At 37.8% G+C, this 20,933-nt stretch overlaps 1 protein-coding gene across 2 annotated transcripts in view; it reads left to right on the top strand.

Moving 5' to 3' along the window:
* The window catches only part of LOC150079482 (reversion-inducing cysteine-rich protein with Kazal motifs-like), a 275,557-nt gene that overhangs the window by 31,314 nt on the left and 223,310 nt on the right, over positions 1 to 20,933 (top strand). For both annotated transcript variants that reach the window (XM_090382723.1, XM_090382722.1), the window contains exon 3: positions 13,062 to 13,145. In XM_090382723.1, coding sequence (XP_090238849.1) covers positions 13,062 to 13,145 — 84 coding nt within the window. The remainder of the gene's footprint in view (positions 1 to 13,061; positions 13,146 to 20,933) is intronic.

The raw sequence follows: 20,933 nt of genomic DNA, 5'->3' as shown, positions 1-20,933 counted from the left end.
TACGACTAGCCCATCATATTAAATTACATACGCACGCTCACACATCCCACTATATAATCGTATCTGATAATTGGAGTCTTCTCCAGCCTGACATTTTTTAAGATGTTTTATTTTCATGATCTTTATGAAACTATTTGGACACCTCCAGATACGGTGCCCTATTATTACCATATCTGTAATGCCACTCATATAAAGAACTGTGTGCTAAAATTATATTACTGTCATGTAGTTCCCGCCTATGATTTTAGCTATTTTTTGAACTTTTTTTAATAAATTTTTATTTTATTTATTTACTTTTTTTGGGGGATTTGCAATTTTATTTACAAAAAATATTACCATTAACTTGATACAATTTACGTGTATGCAAATCAGTCAGTTTCACCGTAATTAAAAGTTCTATCATTTCACCACTATTAACAAAACCACATTAGAAGACTATTTAACTAAAATTTTAGCACATTATGCTTATTTTAGCAAGTATTTGAAAGTATTCAGAGGATTCGAAAATCTTCTCCCCATTAACTTTCTTTTTAAGTTTTAAAGGAAAGTTAGTCGGGTGAAGCTTTTCAAATCCTCTGAATTAATTACAATTCAATGATAAAATCAAAGACGGAGGTTTCAAAACTTTTGGACCTTACGCACAAGTAGTTTGCCCTCTCCTCTTCCCCTTCTTTAACTCCCCTTCCCCAAGTGCACGTGCCACCAGAACCAATGCCGCTGGTAAAGTGTAGCCAGGTTTGCTCACGAAGGATTCCTAGGTACCTCCTGCAGTGCGTATTTCATGGTTCCTTTTTCCACCATCGCATGACGGCTTCCCGCTAAGAAACTTGAAGAGAACTCGCTAAAGAAGTGCCGGGCGAAGGTCAAGTCTTTGTAGGTGAATATAATAGTTGACCTCCGGGTCATAGTCCTATATAGGCAATAAAACTAAACTTGGAGCTTAATACTCTGAGAGGGATGTGTATTATAAGGATATTTTACATCCTTTTAGTATCTGTAGTAAAGAATGAGAATAATACTGGAGAGAATTAACTTTGGTTGGGATTCTCTATCAACAATTAACTTGGATGGAAAATGTCAACGACTCGAAAACGTGACATGAATCACTGATTACCAGCTTTCAATTATAAGCCATACCTTCAAAGTATTATGAATGATTGCAACAATAATAAATTTGGGGAGGATTATTCTAATCACTGCACGTATTTTATGTGCCGTATCATGTTGTCATTTCCTGCCGGAAAGCTCAAAAAGACACGCATTAATTGCGTTAAACCTCTTATATTCAATTCTAGACCAGAAAATATCGTCCCGCTTGCTACCGGAAGCTCATGTCACATAGCTCCTGTTGACCCAGTCAGGGGCTGCTCGATAAGGCTACTACCAGTGTCAGATTACTCCATCATCTGACAGTATCACCTCTAGAATTAATAAGGAGCTAGTTGTGCGAAGTCATTGCGCCTGATCATACCAGCTTCTTTCCTTTTTGACACTTCGGTGCGTACGGAATCTCTTTTACTTTTCTTAACCTTCATTTCTTTTTGTTTCTGTTGTGTGGCTTAGAGGCCTCGCAGTATCACCGCAGAAATTGTAGCTAAATATATCCTAACGGTTTTCTGGGAGGATTTAGGGAGAAAAACAAGGCTTTACCTTATTTGTCACACTGATCTAGAAGGGTCCATATGTTTCTGACATTTCTTCAGTTTCCTGTTTTCTTCTGTTTCCGTTGGTTACAGCGAGGCATTAACATGTGCTTAAGTTGAAAAAAAAAAAAAAAAAACGAAAATTTAAATGAATCAGATATGTAGAACTGTTCTTGAGAATCGAGGTCGACAAAATATTAAACATTCAACACAGTTTTCCATTAAGCTTTTTTCTGCCGAAAGATAAAACAGAATAAACATTCTTCTAGGAATGACAGCAGATTTGTGCACGTGTCGCTTGACCACCCACACTCTCAGAAAGGAATGGAATGGGTACTGTCTGGTGAAACACTGTCCGGGTGACCCCTACAGTGACCTGTGACAGCTTGCGGCTAATGGATGCCGAAATCCACCATTTAGTTTATTTGGTTATGCACTCTGTGAGACAGTGTGAATTGAGATAAGAAATGGGTATGCTTACTCAATCTTCTGCCCTGCCCTACGCAGTGACAGAAGAAGACAGAGGTACGGGGGCACCTCAGTGACTATTGGAAGGAAAGTAGAAGCTGTAGTATACATAGAGGCAATAACAAAGATACAGTTAGAGCTATCTCGATAGCGTTGCACTGACCCCCCACCCATTAAGGAAGCATTCAACTGGAGTAGTTGAATGTATTGAATCAGAACAGTTAATATAATCTTAAAAGGACATGGTGTAGGAACAGCCATTTATCCCGAGTATTCGAGTATAAATAAAATGATTTTCAAGCAAACGTTTTTTAACTCATGTCTCTAGAATCATTTGAATACTTACTATCCATTTGTACCTTTAAGATTTAACTCAGCATTGAATTCGAAATTATCTCTTGGTTTCTTGTTCATACTACGTTTCACTTAATAAATGTTTTAAAACTCGGATAATATAATATATATAAATAATGTGATGTAAAAGTTAGGCAAAAGTAATAAAAATAAATATGAAGCTATCATTAGAGGCAGCAAATGCACATCCTCCACATGAAGCCTAATTATATCTGATAATTAAAATAAATATGATATTTAAAATAAAAGACATCAGCCAGTAGTACGGCAAAAATGCAGAGCGAAACGAAACGCAAAATAATATAAAATAAACAAACAGGGAAGGGAAAGTAGAGATAAGACAAAAAGGTAGTCGATAATCCCCTGTATAATTTAGTAATTAAACCCAATTAATAAAAACGATATAAATTTAAAATAATGCCAATTATATATAATTTAGCGGTACCCCCCTCGAAGGTACCAGTTCCAAAAGACGTGAAATATCACCAAAAAGGGGTTAAAGAAACTACAAAAACTAAAATATCAAAATAATAGACTGACCATTATGCCCCATATCGACAGAGGACCACGAGGCCAATAATGGTCATGGAATCGCTGCATTTCAATCGTCATACAAATCATCGCAAAGGCGGAAATATCGAAGAACCGAACCACACTTCCATTCTCCGATAGATCACCCAATGCAGAGGATTTGCATGGCGGTGGTCCTTATGCAGCGAGAAATAATCTATAGAACAGACAGCACTCTTGATCAGAGCCACACCACTGACATAATGCAAGCTTAACCAGCTTATATAATAGAAAGGAGAAGAATAGATGGCGGCACAGCTTCATATTCATGATAGCTTCATATTCATATTTATTTTTATTACTTTTGCCTAACTTTTACATCACATTATATAAATTAGTGGTAGTAGTGGGTTGATATGCTAAATAAGCAGCGCCTGTGCCGCCATCTATTCTTCTCCTTTCTATTATATAAGCTGGTTAAGCTTGCATTATGTCAGTGGTGTGGTTCTGATTAAGAGTGCTGTCTGTTCTATAGATTATTTCTCGCTGCATAAGGACCACCGCCATGCAAATCCTCTGCATTGGGTGATCTATCGGAGAATGGAAGTGTGGTTCGGTTCTTCGATATTTCCGCCTTTGCGATGATTTGTATGACGATTGAAATGCAGCGATTCCATGACCATTATTGGCCTCGTGGTCCTCTGTCGATATGGGGCATAATGGTCAGTCTATTATTTTGATATTTTAGTTTTTGTAGTTTCTTTAACCCCTTTTTGGTGATATTTCACGTCTTTTGGAACTGGTACCTTCGAGGGGGGTACCGCTAAATTATATATAATTGGCATTATTTTAAATTTATATCGTTTTTATTAATTGGGTTTAATTACTAAATTATACAGGGGATTATCGACTACCTTTTTGTCTTATCTCTACTTTCCCTTCCCTGTTTGTTTATTTTATATTATTTTGCGTTTCGTTTCGCTCTGCATTTTTGTCGTACTACTGGCTGATGTCTTTTATTTTAAATATCATATTTATTTTAATTATTAGATATATAAATATATATAGTTGTAATATAAAACTTTAAAGAAGTTTTATATTACAAGCAGAACAAGGAAAATAACAAAAGTTACTGTATGTCTAATGTTCCAAAACGCGCAGTGCAGCAGTAAAGGAAGCAAAAGGATATAAATAAATATACACAATATACACAAAATTTGTACAAAAAATAAAAAAATAACGAAGAAATAAATAAGTAAATAACACTGTATTCAGATATGAGAGGGCAATTTTAGCAAGAGGTCGAATCAGGGGATGACAAATATGCAAATCTGAATATAGTAAATGAAAATATGATACATAGAATATATGAATTTCCTGGCTGTGTGTGTATTATATTTTCATTTACTACATTCAGATTTTGCATATTTGCCATTCCCTTGATTCGACTTCTTGCTAAAATTGCCCTCTCATATCTGAATACAGTGTTTTTTATTTTTTGTACAAATTTTTTTGTATATTTCTTGCTTCCTCAGTCCCAGTTCATTTTTGTGCTAGGTTTTTCAAATTCTTTCATCACCTGTTTAACCACTACTTCACTTCAACTTTCGACAGTTCCTTAAACTTCTCTTAGTTCAGGCACCGTATGTACTTTTCATTTTCACAGACACTTTAAGAAAAAAAAAAAAAGAAACTTTATATATTTTAGGCTTGTGTATAATTGAGGATTTTTTTTATATATATGCTGAGTGGCTACTTTATTAAGTTCACCTACTCTTTTAATGGAATGGAGCGTTCCTTCAGTAACATTGATAAATGTAAAGTACTACATATGGGAAGCAGTAACCCCAGAGTAACGTATCAACTCTGTGGTAGAGAATGAAAAGGACCTGGGGGTAATTGTGCAGGCAGATATGAAGTTTTCTGAGCAGTGCAGAACGGGCTGCAAGAGTAGCTCATGATGTATTGTCAATGATATACAGGAATTTTTCTAGCATGAATAAGGAGGTGATTATCCCCTTGTATAAGGCAATGGTCAGGCCACACCTTGAGTACTGTATACAGGTCTGGAGGCCTCATTTTAAAAAGGATGTAGAGCTGTTGGAACATGTACAGAGTAGGACAACAAGATTAGTGAATGGAACGAAGGGTTGCTCTTACGAAGAAAGGCTTAAGTTTTGCAGATTATAGTGTCTGGAGACTAGGCACCTGCGAAGTGATCTGATTGAGGTGTATAAAACCTTGAATGGTTTGAGCATGCTCAATGTTGATGGAATTCTTTCTCTTGCTCAAAATAATCACCTGAGAGGACAAAAATTCAAATTGAGGAAAGACAGTTGTAGGATAGATGTGCAGAAGTTTGCCTTTAGATTGATTGGTGGAACAGACTTCCATCTTTTGTTGTGGAAGTTGATAGCCTAAATAAATTTAAGGCTGAGCTGGACAGGTATTTGGAACGAATGGAGGGGTGAAATGGGAGCGGTTTTTTTTTTTGGCTAATGTTGCATAAGCTTGCTTTCTTGCATCATATGCCTTTACTAGTGCTAATGCTAACAACATTATTAATTAATTTTCTGCTTATACTCCGGGACGACCGCACGGTCAGAGGAGGTCGAAAGATAGAGAGAATAAAAAAAACGGCACCGTATTTAACAGTCACTGGCTTGAACCCCAGTCACTAGGCACGTGTACTTATGTACTCTCGCAGTACTCTGTTTATTTGTTATTCATAATTTATCTAAGAAGTTATGAATTTGGAATACGTTTTTGCTAATTTTTCAATTAACAAATTTCCTTCGTATATAATGGTCAGACGCGAGAGTGCATGAGTACACGTGCCTTTAGTAACCAGAGTTCAAGCCTTCGACTGCTAAATACGGTGCTGCTTCTTGTACTGTATTCTCTCTATCTTGTGACCTCCTCTGACCGTGTGGTCTTCCCGGATTATAAACAGAAAAATTATTATTATTATATACAGTACTTCCGAAATTGAATTATTCGAGTATACTTGTAATAAAAATGCGATAATAATAAAAAAAACTGTCTAAAATTCAAAGGATTTTTGGTGGTACCGTGTGATATCATGAGAATGACATCACCTTTTCGACGCAAGTTTTTATAATTATCTTCCCAGTCTGTTTGCGATCCCCTCCCCAAGAAAATCGACATATTGAGGCCCTTGTTAGCATTCATGCAGCTCACCGAAACAATCAGTGCAGCCGCGAGCTCAAGCAATAGAATATCCCTAAACTAATATTATCTCCTGACTTCAACTGTTCTGGCCTTAATGGGCTATTGCTATAAAACATATTTAAATATGATTGCAATCACACCTAAATAGATTGTGTTAAATAAGTTATCTCAGATATCCACCTGAAAATTGATTTCGTAGCGATTCTGGCTACAGAGTGGTAATGCACAAGAAAAATTGACATATTTATAAGAGTATCATTTTTTCTCCCGCATTTTTTGTTTCTTACACATCCGTGAACGCGCAGCTTGCTACATTTGTTCTGAGAAACGTGTAAATATGACATACAGCCCGCGCTCCAGGGGGGCGTGATGCAGTGTGCAAACAAATGAATCACTAACCGAAACACCCTCGCCTTCTGAGGTCAGATTGGCGAATAGCCACGATGATTTATTCAGTAAAGATTACATAACGTTGTGTGTCAGCGACTTTGACGTGATGAGAATTGGTATTATTGTGATCGATGTCGAGTGGGCATGCATTTCGAGAAAACTGCTTGAAAGTGCTACTTGAGGCTCGCAGAAATAACCAATAAAGATGGACTTGTAATTGTTATAAAGTTGGCAATGGTTTCACATGACAACGCATAAGAGCCACTATCCAAAAGTTATGAAAATATATTTAAAAACAAATATTCGTTTAACTTTATTTTGCATAATTTTCCATTCAGTCTTCTCCTTGAGTCTTATGCACAGAACCCAACTAGTCTGCCATCGTGAAGCACGTCTGAAGTTCCTTTTTCGTAATGACAAACTTCCTGCTATTCCCCCTATCTCCAAGACATCGCTTAATCTGGTTAAATGAACAAGTAGTCTGGATAATTTTAAACTTGTTTTTGAAAGTAACGACACATATGTAATCGATTTTAATATTTTTTGTCCAATTAACAGGCGAGGATTAAATTTTTACAGAGTTTATTCGCACGTTAAATTGCGTTGGCAGAAAGGTTCCCTAAAAAAACTTTGTCTTGATGACTTATGGTCCAACTCGTTCAACACCTCTATCGAGGTCCTTGTTATGGTCGTCAAGACAGTTCGTTATCTTCCACAAAGGCGTTCTGGACGGATCAGCAACTTAGACCATATTGCGCCATTGTGTATTATGTGTGCGCAAATGTGTGTTCACGGGCTGATTTGTATGTTGTGCGGGCTGAAAAACCAGGAATAACTCACAGAAGAAAACCTTACTCCCTTTGCCTGCAAGTGGCGTACTGCTACATATGGTTTTCGTTTTGTATTCTTCTCTATCATTATTACACCAATATAGAATTTAACAGATATAAAATGAGTTTCTTAGGATTTAACTCTTTCATCATTTTGTTATTTCATCCGTTTTTCTTGTTAGACTTTATCGTTATGACTGTTTGCATAACTGACTTTTATTTACACTTATGGATGAATTTGGATTTTTTCCCCTTCTAATAACTCAGAAATTCACTTTTAATAATTTTAGCGAATATTTTCAACGATTACATAGCCCAACTCGCTAACACATAATTGGCTGGCCATTAAATATTGCTAAGTACATTTCGATTGTAACTAATTCATCAGCATTCAGAATCGCAGAATAGTTTAATATGCTTGAACTCAGTAATTCTTTTCAGTGTTATGGAATGGAATTCGCTCTAAAACAACTTTCCGCATTAAAATTACTCGGTTAAGTAGACTTGCGAGACAGAACTCTCTTGACTTTACTATTCTTAGTCCTAGGCATACCTCATGTAGGGTAAGAATTATCGCCTCTTTATTCGAAATTAAGCCTTTAAATTCAAACCAGCAAGTGTCAACTGTAAATTTTCCGGTCGACAGGTATGTTGGCTTATACCTTTCCAGGGTCACAGGCTTACGACTACTAAAGAAAAATTACTCTCGCAGGTCAAAGGCGAGACATTCATATAATCACAAAAAAATCTGTCTTTTGGTAGCATCGTACTTAAGGACCTCATACCGCGCTTGTTACCATTATGACAGCACTGAAAGAAAACTTTTAAAAGGTGCTCTTTTTTATTCCCTGGAGAGAGCGCAGAACTGCAAATACAAAGAATGAAGCCATTTCGAGAGACATGTGCTGTCAGATATAAAAGTGCCAGAGAAATTATTCAGCGAATCTCATTCCAGTCAATTTGAACCATTTGTATAGGACCGCCCATATAGTCAGGAGTTAAAAGGAAGGAAATCATGCACAAAGGCAGGGTGTAAAAATAGTTCTGATCGAGTTCTAACATACTTTGGTCTAATGAACAACTGTACTATATGCTCAATCCGTGCGTAGAAGATCCATTGACCTACATTGTGTATGTGTAATTCATCATATACAATACATTCGATTTCATTAAAGTTCGTATATGCGTTGCGTGAACTGCAATCATCGTAATGCAGAGGTCTTTAGTACTGTACATATACGAGGGTTACTAATAAAGTTTTTTCCTCCATATTGTCTTTTTCAGCATATTTTTTATTTAAAAAAAACGAAAAATTAGTAACTGTTTTTACATATCTTGTTTATACACACTATTTTTCTTCATAATCTCAGTCTTCTTCTGTAGCAGCATTACACCTAGACAAAAGGACTTATATTCTTCGTCGGTAGAAGTTCTCTTCAGTCTATGTGTCTTCATGTCTACCCAACATGTTTTTTTGTTAAGGGAAAATCATGTTTAACTAATCCCGGTAAGCTATTTTACCACAGTTTCTCATGAGCTGGATGTAGGGAACAATTTCGACAGAATTTATTTGGATTTTAGCAAGACATTTGACTCGGTCCCTGATGAGAGATTACTGTATAAGCTAGAACATGTTGGAATCACTGGCAAGATTCTAATATGGATCGCAGAAGGCAGAGGACTGATTAATGGATATTAATCAGTCCTCTGCCTTCTGCATGTCTCCTAAAGGATCTGTTCTTGGACAACTGTTGTTTCTGATTTTCATGAACGACATCAACGAAGGGATAGATCTTGATGTCAAAATTTGAAGATGATATAAGAACTGGGAGAATCGTTAATGATCAGTGCCAAGCAGCGCTTTGTCAGGATAATTTGAATAGACATCAAGAATGGTCAGAAAAATAGCAGCTGTATTTTAATGCAGCAAAATACAAGGTCTTACACTTAGGGAATAGCAACCCCAAAATAATTAATACACTTGGTGAAGTTCAATTAGTGTTAGTATTAATACAAATGAGACAAATGGCAAATGATGTAAGAAAGAAAACTTATACAGCATCAGCAAAAAAAAATCCCATTTCATCTATCCATCCCCTCCAATAGTGTGTTTAGTTCTTTCTTGATTTATTCAAACTAGCCAATTCCGCAACAATGGATGGAAGCCTATTCCAGCAATCATCCAGCCGTTGGCTGAAGGGAAACTTCCGTACATCTGTTCTACAACAATCCTTCTTCAATTTGAATTTATGCTCCCTCGTGCATAGTCTAAGCAAGAGGAAGATCCCGTCAGCACTGAGTTGCTCAAGCCATTCAAAGCCTTGAACATATTAGTGAGACCAACTCGCAGGTGTGTAATCCAGACGCTGCAGTTTGCAAAACCGAATCCTTTCTTGATGAGAGCACCCCTTTGTTCCGCTAACCAATCTCTTTGTATCCATTCCAGCAGATCTACATCTTTCCTAAAATGAGGCCTCCAGACCTGTATGCAGTACTCAAGATGTGGCCTGACCATTGCCGTATACTGACTGTACAACGAAATAATTATCTCCTTATCCCTACTAGCAAAATTCCTGTGTATTATTGACACAATACTCCATGAACTGTCCTATCAGCATGTCTACTAAGAGAATTTCAAATCAGACTGCACAGTTAACCCCAGTTTTATTCTCAACTACTCTGAGTGTAGTTACCACACAACTGATACGTCACTTTGGGATTATTGCTACCCATATGCAGTATCTTGCATTTGTCAATGTTAAATTTCAATTGCCCTTGTGGGTAGCACAGTTGGTACCATCGCCGTCCTCCCCACACCGGGTAGAAAAAAACCTGAATTCGAATCCCGTCGATGACGTGAGGAAGTTTTATGGGCCTTTTTCACAACGTGGCTGAGGTAGTCGGTTCAGGCGATGGTAGCATGGTTTTCTTTCTCTGAACTGGTGTTTTTATACAGCAAACAGAAAATCGACCATAGAACACACACGCAGTTTACAGACAGTATATAAGGAACAATATGGCCTTAGTCGCTGATAAAACCCTAAAACAACAAACTTCAACTGCCATTTCTCAGCTCATCTGCCTAATTTTTTAGATCTTTTTGCAGCAGCATACCTTCATTACTGTCATTAACCATCCTGCAACCTTTGTGTCATGTGCAAACTGAAACAGTACTCTCATCAATATCATTAATAACTGTAGAAAACAACAATGAGCCCAGCACTGAATCCTGGAGGTCTCCACTAATATTTGTCCATGAATTGCAGTGTCCATTAAAACCACTCTCTGTCTTCTCCCATTAAACCATCCCTTTATCCGTGGCAGTAACTTTCCCTTAATCCCACACTGCTTCAATTTTTACAGCAGTCGTTTATATGCATCAATATCAAAAGCTTTTTCTTTACTCCAAGTATATGATATCAAAATTATTTTTTGCATCCAGTTCCTTTGTCACTGCATTATAGTACCCAATCAAATTGGTCAGACAAGATCTCCCCTTAACAGACCCATGCTGTGATTAAAGTATAACTGTACACCTGTCTAGATAGTCCTGCATTACTTGTTTAACCAGTGATTTATAAACACTGGAGGAAGAAATGGATCTGGGAGTTACAGTATGGGAAGATATGAAGTTTTTTGAGCAGTAAACAGGCGGCCAGAAAAGCCTATGGTGTCCAATCGATCATTTATCAAACAGTATCCTATAGAGATAGGGAGGTCGTAATCCCACTGTATAAGGCATTTGTAAGACTGCATTTGGAAAGTCTGAAAAAAAAAAGACACGTTCTAGAAAGAGTCCGCAGACGGGCAACTCGCATGGTGATATCGGCAAAAGGTCGATCATACGAGGAACGACTTCGATTATGTTTGCTACAGAACTTGGCAACTAGGTATCTTAGAGAGGCACCTGATTGAGGTTTATAAGGCTCGAGAGGGGTTAGTAAAATGAACGAAGGCGGAATTTTCACTGTGATAAACAGTTCCAGAACTGTAGGCCATACATTCAAATTAATGGTGTCGGGGAAGAGAGGTCTAGACTAGACTATAAGAAGCTTTCTTTCAGCCAGCGAATTGTTGATCACTGGAATAAGTTACTTCCGCAGGTGGTTAAGGCTGACAGCGTGAAGAAATTAAAGATCAATTGGATAGTTATCTACATAAGGAGGGAAGCGCATAATCTGTATTTTATTTACTTTTTTGGTTTGTTTTTTGCCAGTTCAACAGAAGTCTGTGGCTTCCTTGCATTGTATTTTAATATTAATACTGATACTAATACTTCCTATCGTGATAGCAACTCAGAAGCAATTTCTGTGGTCTGGCGTCAGTTGTTGTTGTGGAATAAATCGTGAATACATTGTTTAATAACAAGTGGTCAGTACTCTATTTCATTCATATTTTCCTTTACTAATTCTCAGCTGTATTGATAAACTCTATATGTGTTAGCCTGTCTTGGGACCTAATATCAGGGCGGCTTCCATACGTAGACATGACACGCCAATCCCGTCGAATGATGTCATCCATAGGTGTTCCTACGATTGCTGTGTACAGTACTATTTGATCATGGACGTCAGCTTTTCCTTGTTGTGGTGCACTCAAACTCGTGACCTAGCGGCCACCGTGGTTGTTGGTAGTGTCATTCCGTAAACATTTTCAGATGTTTGTGAATATTCCCTACAATTTCCTTCTCTGACATTAAAAGCTCTTATCGTAACTCTTTTTTTTTTTAATTTGTTTTCAGTTTTTAAAATTTTTTTTCAGTTTAAAATAAATTTTTGCTGATTAAAAACTACTGTGGGGTAAAACTTTGGAATAATCCATGTATATTGAGATAACAGCACTTAGCTGAGGTTCTTAGAAACCATAATTGCCCTGCTCAATAGCGGAAAAATCGTTTTTGAAAATTAAAAAGAAAGAAAAATATGTGGCAAATCAAAATCTTCACTAGGTAATCTTCAACATACACGAGCCATCACGAAAGAAATAAAGTTTCTTTTATAATTTTTTTCACAAATATTTTATTCCTGCCAGTCTTGTTTAAAGTAGTATCCTTCAACTGTGAGTGTTTCACCTTGGGCAACATATTTAAAGTTTCATGCGTTCTCTGCAGCTAGCTATAAAGCATGTGCTTCATTGTAGGAGGTAACAAAATACAGTATTTGATTTTTCCTCCTAATTTTAAGAATAAAAGAACGAGATCAGTGTTGACATTGACAGTCTCATTACTCTTGTCTGGTTGGCTGACTAATCCCCCTTCAGGAAATATTTTCCTGCCATATGATAGGGCCTGTGTTAATTTTCGAATTGTGTTTTGAAGCGTTAAAAAAGAAGAAAAGTGATATGTAATAGTTAAAGAAAAATACTCCATTAAATTTATCGGGTAGAAATCTGAAATTAATTGTTGTCGTATTAAAATACAAGTCTAAAGGATTCTGAATAAAAACATTGCTCCAATCAATTCAGTTGAGCAGTTGGACATTTTTATTTTTAAGACACTTAAAAAAGAGCTTTTTTTGTAATATTTTTGTTTAATATAAAGCTCCTAATAAGTCCAACTTACAAAAATAATACCCATGTTTAGTAATACTTAGAAGTTCTTAAAATCTTTGTTAGAATATAAATTTGATTGATGTTTTGTTTATAAATAATGTTAAAATGGTAACTTTTTTTTTTTTAGATTTCACTAGTGGCCTTTGCTATTAGCGAAGAAGACCGACAACAGTATCTAGAAAACCTCAATGTTTTTTGCTCAAACCTCTTGGTAAGTTATGTCTCATGAAATATATTAGACATAAAAGTAACATTTCGATTTTTGTTACTTATTTTCGAATTAAATGGAAGACATGATATAGGCTAACACAGTTTTCTGATAATGTTAGACTATGATTGCTATCAGCGAAATGATGATTATGTTCATCTCAAAAAATACAGTATTATTGAGAATTCATAACCAGTACTTCTCCCATTAAGTACTCCTTTGTACATACCATAAACACACTCACCCACGTAGTGTGTGTGTGTGTTTTCCCCACGAATGAGTAAGATTCTCCGTCACTGATGTAATACTTATGACAGAAACTCTACTGACAACCATGTCAGTAGAGTTCACAATCAATCGTCAATACAAATATTTATCGTATTTAGTAGTCACGGGCTTGAACTCCGGTCCACTCAAGGAACGCGTGCTATGCACTCTCGCTCCTGACCACTCGCCTACGTCAGGCCTAATTGGTTATGATTTATTATCTAATTGGCATACAGAATCTTTTAACCTGCATCCACTTGTAAGGCCTGTAGGCTCCTGGAGTTGATGGAACATACCACCTTTAGTATAATCTTTAGGGAGGCGGCAAGTGAGTGCATTGAACCATTGAGGCTAATTATGCGAGCATCACTGGACTCGGGAGTAATTTCGTTGGATTGGAAAAGTGCCAATGTATCTCTCATACATAAGGGTGGTTCTAAGAGTGAAGTGGGAAATTATCGACCTGTCAGTCTGACTTCAGTGGTAGGGAAAATCATGGAGGCAATGATCAAGAGTGGAATTCAGGATCATTTGGATAGAATCGAAATTCTCAAAGATACTCAGCATGGTTTTGTAAAGGGAAAATCATGTTTAACAAATCTGGTTCGCTATTTTGAAAGGGTCACTCATGAGCTGGATTTAGGGCATAATTTCGACATTGTATTTAGATTTCAGCAAAGCTTTTGACTCAGTCCCACATGAGCGGTTGCTTTATAAGCTGGAACAGGTTGGAATCACTGGCAGAATCCTTAGATAGATATCAGGATGGCTTCAGGGCAGGAGGCAGAGGGTTGTGATAAATGGCTATTCCTCAGATTGGGTTGATGTAAGAAGTGGGGTTCCCCAAGGATCAGTATTAGGACCACTATTGTTTTTAATTTTCTTAAACGACATTGATGAAGGGATAGAGGGCGTGATGTCTAAATTTGCAGTTGATGTTAAAATTGGTAGAGTAGTTAATGATCACTGTCAAGCTGAGCTTCTTCAGAGAGACCTAGATAGACTTCAGGAATGGTCAGAAAAATGGCAGCTATGCTTTAATTCAACAAAGTGTAAGGTATTGCACCTGGGAAACAGTAATCCCAAAATAACTTATTCACTTGGTGGAGTTCAACTAAACCCAGTTTAGTAACTGGAGGAAAGGGACTTGGGTGTTACGATACGGTCAGACATGAAATTCTCTGAGCATTGTAAACAGGTTGCAAGGAAGGCCCATGGTGTCCTATCGATGATCTATTGAACTTTTGCAAGTTGAGACAGGGACGTGATAATCCCATTATATAAGACTTTTGTTAGACCACACTTGGAATACTGTGTTCAAATATGGAGACCGCACCTAAAGAAAGACATCGAGCTTCTTGAAAAGGTGCAAAGACGGGTAATTCGCCTGGTGAGATCGGCAAAAGGGCGTCCTTATGAAGAAAGACTTCGAATATGTGGGTTGCAGAGTTTGGAAACTTGACACCTTAGAGGAGATTTGATTGAGGTGTTTAAGGCTCGGAGAGGCATCAGTAAAATGAATGAGGACGAAATTTTCAAGATTATAAATGATGCTAGAACTAGGGGACATAAATTCAAGTTACGGGGGGGGAATGTTTAGATTGGATTGCAGGAAGTTTTATTTTAGCAAGCGAGTTATAAATTACTGGAATAAGTTGCCTACATGGGTGGTAGAGGCTGACAGTTTGGGGAAATTCAAAGGTCATCTGGATAGTACCTTCGAGTGAGGGAAACGCATAGGATGATTGGTTTAATTTCCCTTTCTTTTATTAATTATTAGTTGTTGTTTTTTATCATTGTTTTATTCGGGGTTTTTTTTTTTTTTTTGGCTGGTGCAGCATAAGCCATAGGCTTTCTTGCACCATGCGGCCATTACTAATACTAAAGAAGAAGTTATAGCGGTAAAGATCGATGATAACGATCAAACAGTCTTTCTTCCTTCCGGCTATATCTCATGAGTGAGGCGATCAGACAACTGAAGTTTATTAGCGCCTGGAAATTTTACTTTTCCTTTTTACATTAAAAAATTTTAAAATGAGAAACGGGTAAGTTAAAGACTTGTTTCTCTTTTTAAAATGTAGTTTATATATGCATGATTTCTCTTATTGTTTTCAGTACTTGTGCAGTGGTGGTTAGATAAAATCCTGGTTAGGTCTATGCTTACTCGCCCAATAATTATTTGAACCCTGATAAGTTCGTTTTGTTGCCTTTTCTTCTAAATATGTAACTGAATTTCAAAGAGAGAAAATTATTGCCACAAAGTAAAGTACATATATTTAAAAATTTTCCAGCCCTTTAATAGTCTTAAGCTATGAAGTAGTCAGAAAAAATTCCGTCATAATCAAACAGATTAAACAAAAATTCGATCATAATCAAACACTGCCTGAAACAAATAGGATATTTCAAGATCAGCCTCTAACAAAAATCAATTTCGTTCTTTTTACACCATTGCTTTATACGAATTTTCAGTAGACAGTCAGACAGACAGAGAGAGAGAGAGAGAGAGAGAGATTGGTCTGGTCCTATCAGATGATTAACCAGTAAATCCTTGGGTCTTCTTGATTATTCCTCTCAGGACATTTCCAACTGCCAGAACATCACAGGAAGTACCCTTCAAGCAGTGTGTCTCGCCAACCCATGTGCCCGATGAATGTCAACATGACGAAAGCAAGGTCGAAAACAAGCTAAATGCATGTTGACAACTGATTGCCAACACGCATTTAGCTTGTTTTCGATCAGCCTTGCCCTGTGAAGTGAAATTGCAGCTAGCATAGTGCTACCAGCGCAATTTTTCTATATCTGTGGAAAAAGCTTCGGTTCCGTCTCAACGGAAGGAACTTTTATGGACCTTTCATTTATATATTTTTTTCCAAGGTGGATGAGTTAGTTGGAAGAGGTGGTTTTTCCCCACCTCTTCCGGAAACAAAAGTTTTTCATCCCACGAAACAGAGAAACAATTTACAAACAAGATACAGTATACTGATGTCTCATTGTCTTATATAATTGTTTGCTTGCAAATACGACTGTGGTTCAGAAGGTAACAGCAAAAGATATATAAATAATTCTCCTATTCAGACTTGTGATAGGTAAGGAACCTCATTATTTTTTAAGATGAGCTCCTCTTGCAGTACACGTTTCCCGCCCGGACTCTAATAGTTGAGTACGATCAGAGAATTTCTTTGGTTGTCTGCTGAGCTACTACTTCGCTGTTTCGGGTGTATACCCGATTGAAAAAGAAGTAAATAATTTTAGATATTACTTTACTTTTGAAGACGTCTCTAGGCTTAGCGGTTGCCTTGTTATCCCCTTCTCCATTGTGAACTGTCGACCCAGGAACCTTCGTGCAACCCTGTGATTTGTTTTTGTTTTGTTATTTGTTTTTTAGGAGCATTAGCAACTAAGGCCATATTGCTCCGGGGATATGCGGTGGTCATTCCCTGACCCTTCCGCATCCTCCGTATTTGGTGGGCACGGCCTCGAACCCCGGTCTAATCAAGAAGCGTGTGCTACGCACTGCTGCTCCTGCCCACCTGGCTACGGAGGCGCCACCCAACACTGTGGCTCGCATCTCCTCCACAACTCCTCCTCTCCGCGTAAGTCGAGGCCGTCCCCCTCTTGTCTTCCTGGAGGCGACCAGTTCATCACTCTCTTAGGCCATCCCTCCTGGGACATCCGTTGGACGTGCCCATGCCACTGCAAAGATCGACACTCTTTCTGGAAAATTCAATCTCTTCATGATAGTCTCATTGCAAACTCTTTGAAGGCGAGACACACGCAGACTTGTAAACCAGTGATTCCACAGCTCTTATCCGACTCTTCTTCTTAGGGCTGAACGTCCATCCTTCCCCACCATACGTCAAAACACTCTCTACTATCATTTGGAGTATCATCTTGATTTCCTGTTGAATATCTGGACTTCGCAACACACCATTCAGTTGCTAATAACAGTGCAGGCCTGGGTAATACGATCATTTACATCTTTTTCTAATTTTAATTAAATTCTAATCTTAATATGCAGGAATTTTTCTTTTCTAATTTTAGATATTCATGAAACAACAACCATACCTACAATAAAATGAAAGCATTTGTAAGTTATGGGTCACCCCAGCAGCTCTTGACCTCAAGTGTAATGGTGAATGGAGTGTCCTCTGGTCGGTTTGCTTGTTTGTTGCTAGACGGGGGGGGGGCGAACTTACTACCTTCTCCCGACTAATCCGACCATGTGCCTTTTTTCACACGGTGTGGGATGGGTTCGTTGTAGTGTTTTTGGGCGTATCAGCAATTTAAGACATATTGCACCGTATATAATATGTCTGTAAATTGCCTGTGTTGTGGTCGATTTGGTGTTTCCTGGACAAAAAGTCCGAATTTCTATGAGAAAAATCATGCTACTATTTCCTGAAACCGACTAACTCAGCCACTTTATGAAAAAGGACCATATAATTCCTCGCATCATCGGCAGGATTCGAATTCAAGTCATTTACACGCGGTGTGGGGATTACGGTGATTATATCAACTGTGCTACCCACGAGAGTACGCGGTGTAGGAGCACAGTGATTAAAACCACTGTGCTACTACACGCAAGGGCCCATGCATATGACATGTGGACGTGTGTTGTTGTAAAGGGCGACTCCTAGAATGTCAGTTCAAATCCTTTTACAGAGTCTGTAAAAATGGGCCAGACTTGTAGTAATGTTATGTTTGTTTAGTTATGCATGTTGCGCATGCATTAACAGTAAAATTTTCAAATACCAAACGATAGGTAAACTCTGATTTTATTTTTTTAAATCCCGTCTTGAAATGTAATTTCCGTCACATATGCCAAGAAACATGTTAAAATGGTTTCTGCACAGGAAAAAATATTTTGCGAAATCTAATTTTCAAAAGAAAATTCAGTTTCATTCATTCAGGTTAGTGTTTAATGTGCAACATGGCTCTCACACGGGCTAGAAAAAGACTCACTGAAGCTTAAGTCAGTTTACAGTTGGTACTGTTATAAGCAAAAAGCAAAGGCTGTATCTGCAAGAAGAAGAAGTGTCCTGGCTTCTCTTAGACAATGCGTTGTTTCATTATGGCGTTCCAATACCATAACGAAACAATGCAATGTGTAAGGGAGGTCTTTCAGTGAAGCCTGCAAAAGTCTACTTACAGATGTAGTCATCAGTTGAATACTCTTCAGACTGGTCTGGCATATTCTCGGGAAGCGTTTACATTTAAAAGCTTACTTAAAGTTGCATTTAGTAAAAGCGTTAAAACTGAATAACAAACGCAAGCAATGCAAATTTTGTTGCGACTCACTGGTAAATGAAGAAGGTGGCTTGACTGTACGGCTTATTTTCAATGACGAAGCCACCTTTTATTTGAGTTGGAAAGTCAACCACCACAACATTCAGGTGTAGGGCATTGGAAATCAAGTCATCAAGCGAGAGCAACTCTTCGAAAATAAGTGTCATTTCACATAAAAAAATTTAGCCCTTTGTTTTTTATAGAAGAGACGATCATAGAAACATTTTTTTTTTTTTTATTATTATTATTATTATCATCAGTTTATTCCCATAAGGAAACCATCCCGGTACGGCAAAGTGCCAGGAGGGTGCAAATTACATGTACTCGTAATTACTGAACTGCCCGTAGTACGAGATACTACGGGCAGTGGGTTACATATACTGAACACGTAGTCTCGTCCCGAAATATTATATACACATTTTATATTTAATACAGTATTTACACTTTAATGATTGTGTACATACATTATACAAATCATATACAGTATTTACAATTCAGTAATTCCATACATATTTACACAACTGTTAGGGAAGGTATATTTTGCCAATCAATAGCTTACCAAATTATTATTATTCTTAAAGTAGAAAGTTTTACTTTTACCCCATTTCTTTGGAAGTTGTCACTTTTCAGCCGATTCATATTTCGGTAAGTCTGTAAGAATTCTGGAAGATCTCTTTCCGGTATGTTGCATCTTCACAGAGTTTTTCGGCATCTATGTGCAGAGAGTTAAATATTTTTGCTGCATTTGATGCGAAGAATCTTTGCAGGCTACTAAGATTGTTCAGGACTAGACGCAGTGGATTATTTACTCCTCCGCAACGTCTAGCAGTGGCACGCGGTTTAACTAGAATATTATCCAGGGCTGGAGCATCCACTCTGCCTGTGAGCATTTGTGCGAGAGTGTGTCAATTGTCCTCTGCATCCAAGGTGTGATGTTAAGGTTTGAGTAGATAATGGCCCTTGAGATAGTAAAAGGGTGGCCAGAAACTCTGTTAAGCCATCGCAAGAACCAGTACTTGATCCCAAGGACGGACTTATAATATGAATCGGGAGCTGAGAACCAGATTTGAGAGGCGTACATTGAAATTGGCAGGACACCCATTAAAATGTACTTGGTCGCTAGCTGAGGATCCCTAATTAATTCCTACCAGTTCTTGTCTAGTAGCCCATAAAGCAACAAATATTTTTGTCTTCATATGGGCGAAGTGTTGAGCAAAGGTGAGTCTGTCATCCCACTTAAGCCCCAAGTCCAGGTGACATGCACTTTTTTCACACTAGACCCGTTCACAGAGATCGAGATGTCATTTTTATTGTTTGTGAGTTATGGTCATTTTGGCAGACTTCTGTGCATTAATACGGAGCCTGATGCAATCCAGATAGCTCTAAAATTCTCGGATTGTGCTACTCGCCATCTGGCAAATACTTTCTGCTGATTCATCATCAGTTCTTTGATTCGTGGTCTTTGGAAGTGATGAAGAATTTTACATCGTCAGCATATGTTATAAAATTGAAGTACCGTGCAAGAAACGGCTCTAGGGCGGCCGCGAAGAGGGTAGCCGAAAGAACCCCCCCCCCCCGTGGCACTCCTCGCGAGATGGTAAAGCAAGATTGTAGCTTTTGATGCTTAACAGTAAGTTTTCTTTGTTCTAGCAGGCTGCTTATTATAGTTAACAGATTTCCATATTGAATAACTGGTTTGTGCATCAACTTCATGGCGATTCCCCTGATTTCATTGAACAGCAAGATGGACGATGAAATCAGGAGAATTGTCATTTTCAATAGTTCTGCACTATTATCCCAATAACATATTACCTTAGCGATGGGTAGGATGTAGTACCGATGAAGATGACATGTGATGTTCCCCCAGGAAGACCAAGAGTATGCCATAAAAACATGTCCCATGCCATTACACCTCCTCCAGCAGCTTGTACTGTTGGTACACAACTAGATGATCACAGTTATATTCTCGATGTTAGGCGTGCGTTTTGCACCAAAGCAACTAAAGCTATGAGTCATCAGTATGTTGTGTCTGTAATTGTGTGTATTTCTCTGTCAGCTTGCAGGTTTGCTGGACGAAAAACGCGAATTTCATGAAGTAAAAACCATGACTATGTAATTCTCGCCCGAGACTGACTAATTCAACCAAGTTATGAAAAAAAAAAAAAAACTAAACTATAAAAATTACTCACATCAGTGATGGGATGCTAACTGCGGCAGTTTCCAACAGGTTTTTGATGA

The sequence above is a fragment of the Mastigoproctus giganteus genome, chromosome 10 (assembly GCF_048544385.1).
Source record: "Mastigoproctus giganteus isolate SK-2022 chromosome 10, ASM4854438v1, whole genome shotgun sequence".
Classification (NCBI taxonomy): domain Eukaryota; kingdom Metazoa; phylum Arthropoda; class Arachnida; order Uropygi; family Thelyphonidae; genus Mastigoproctus; species Mastigoproctus giganteus.
This window is presented reverse-complemented; position numbering and strand designations above follow the sequence as displayed.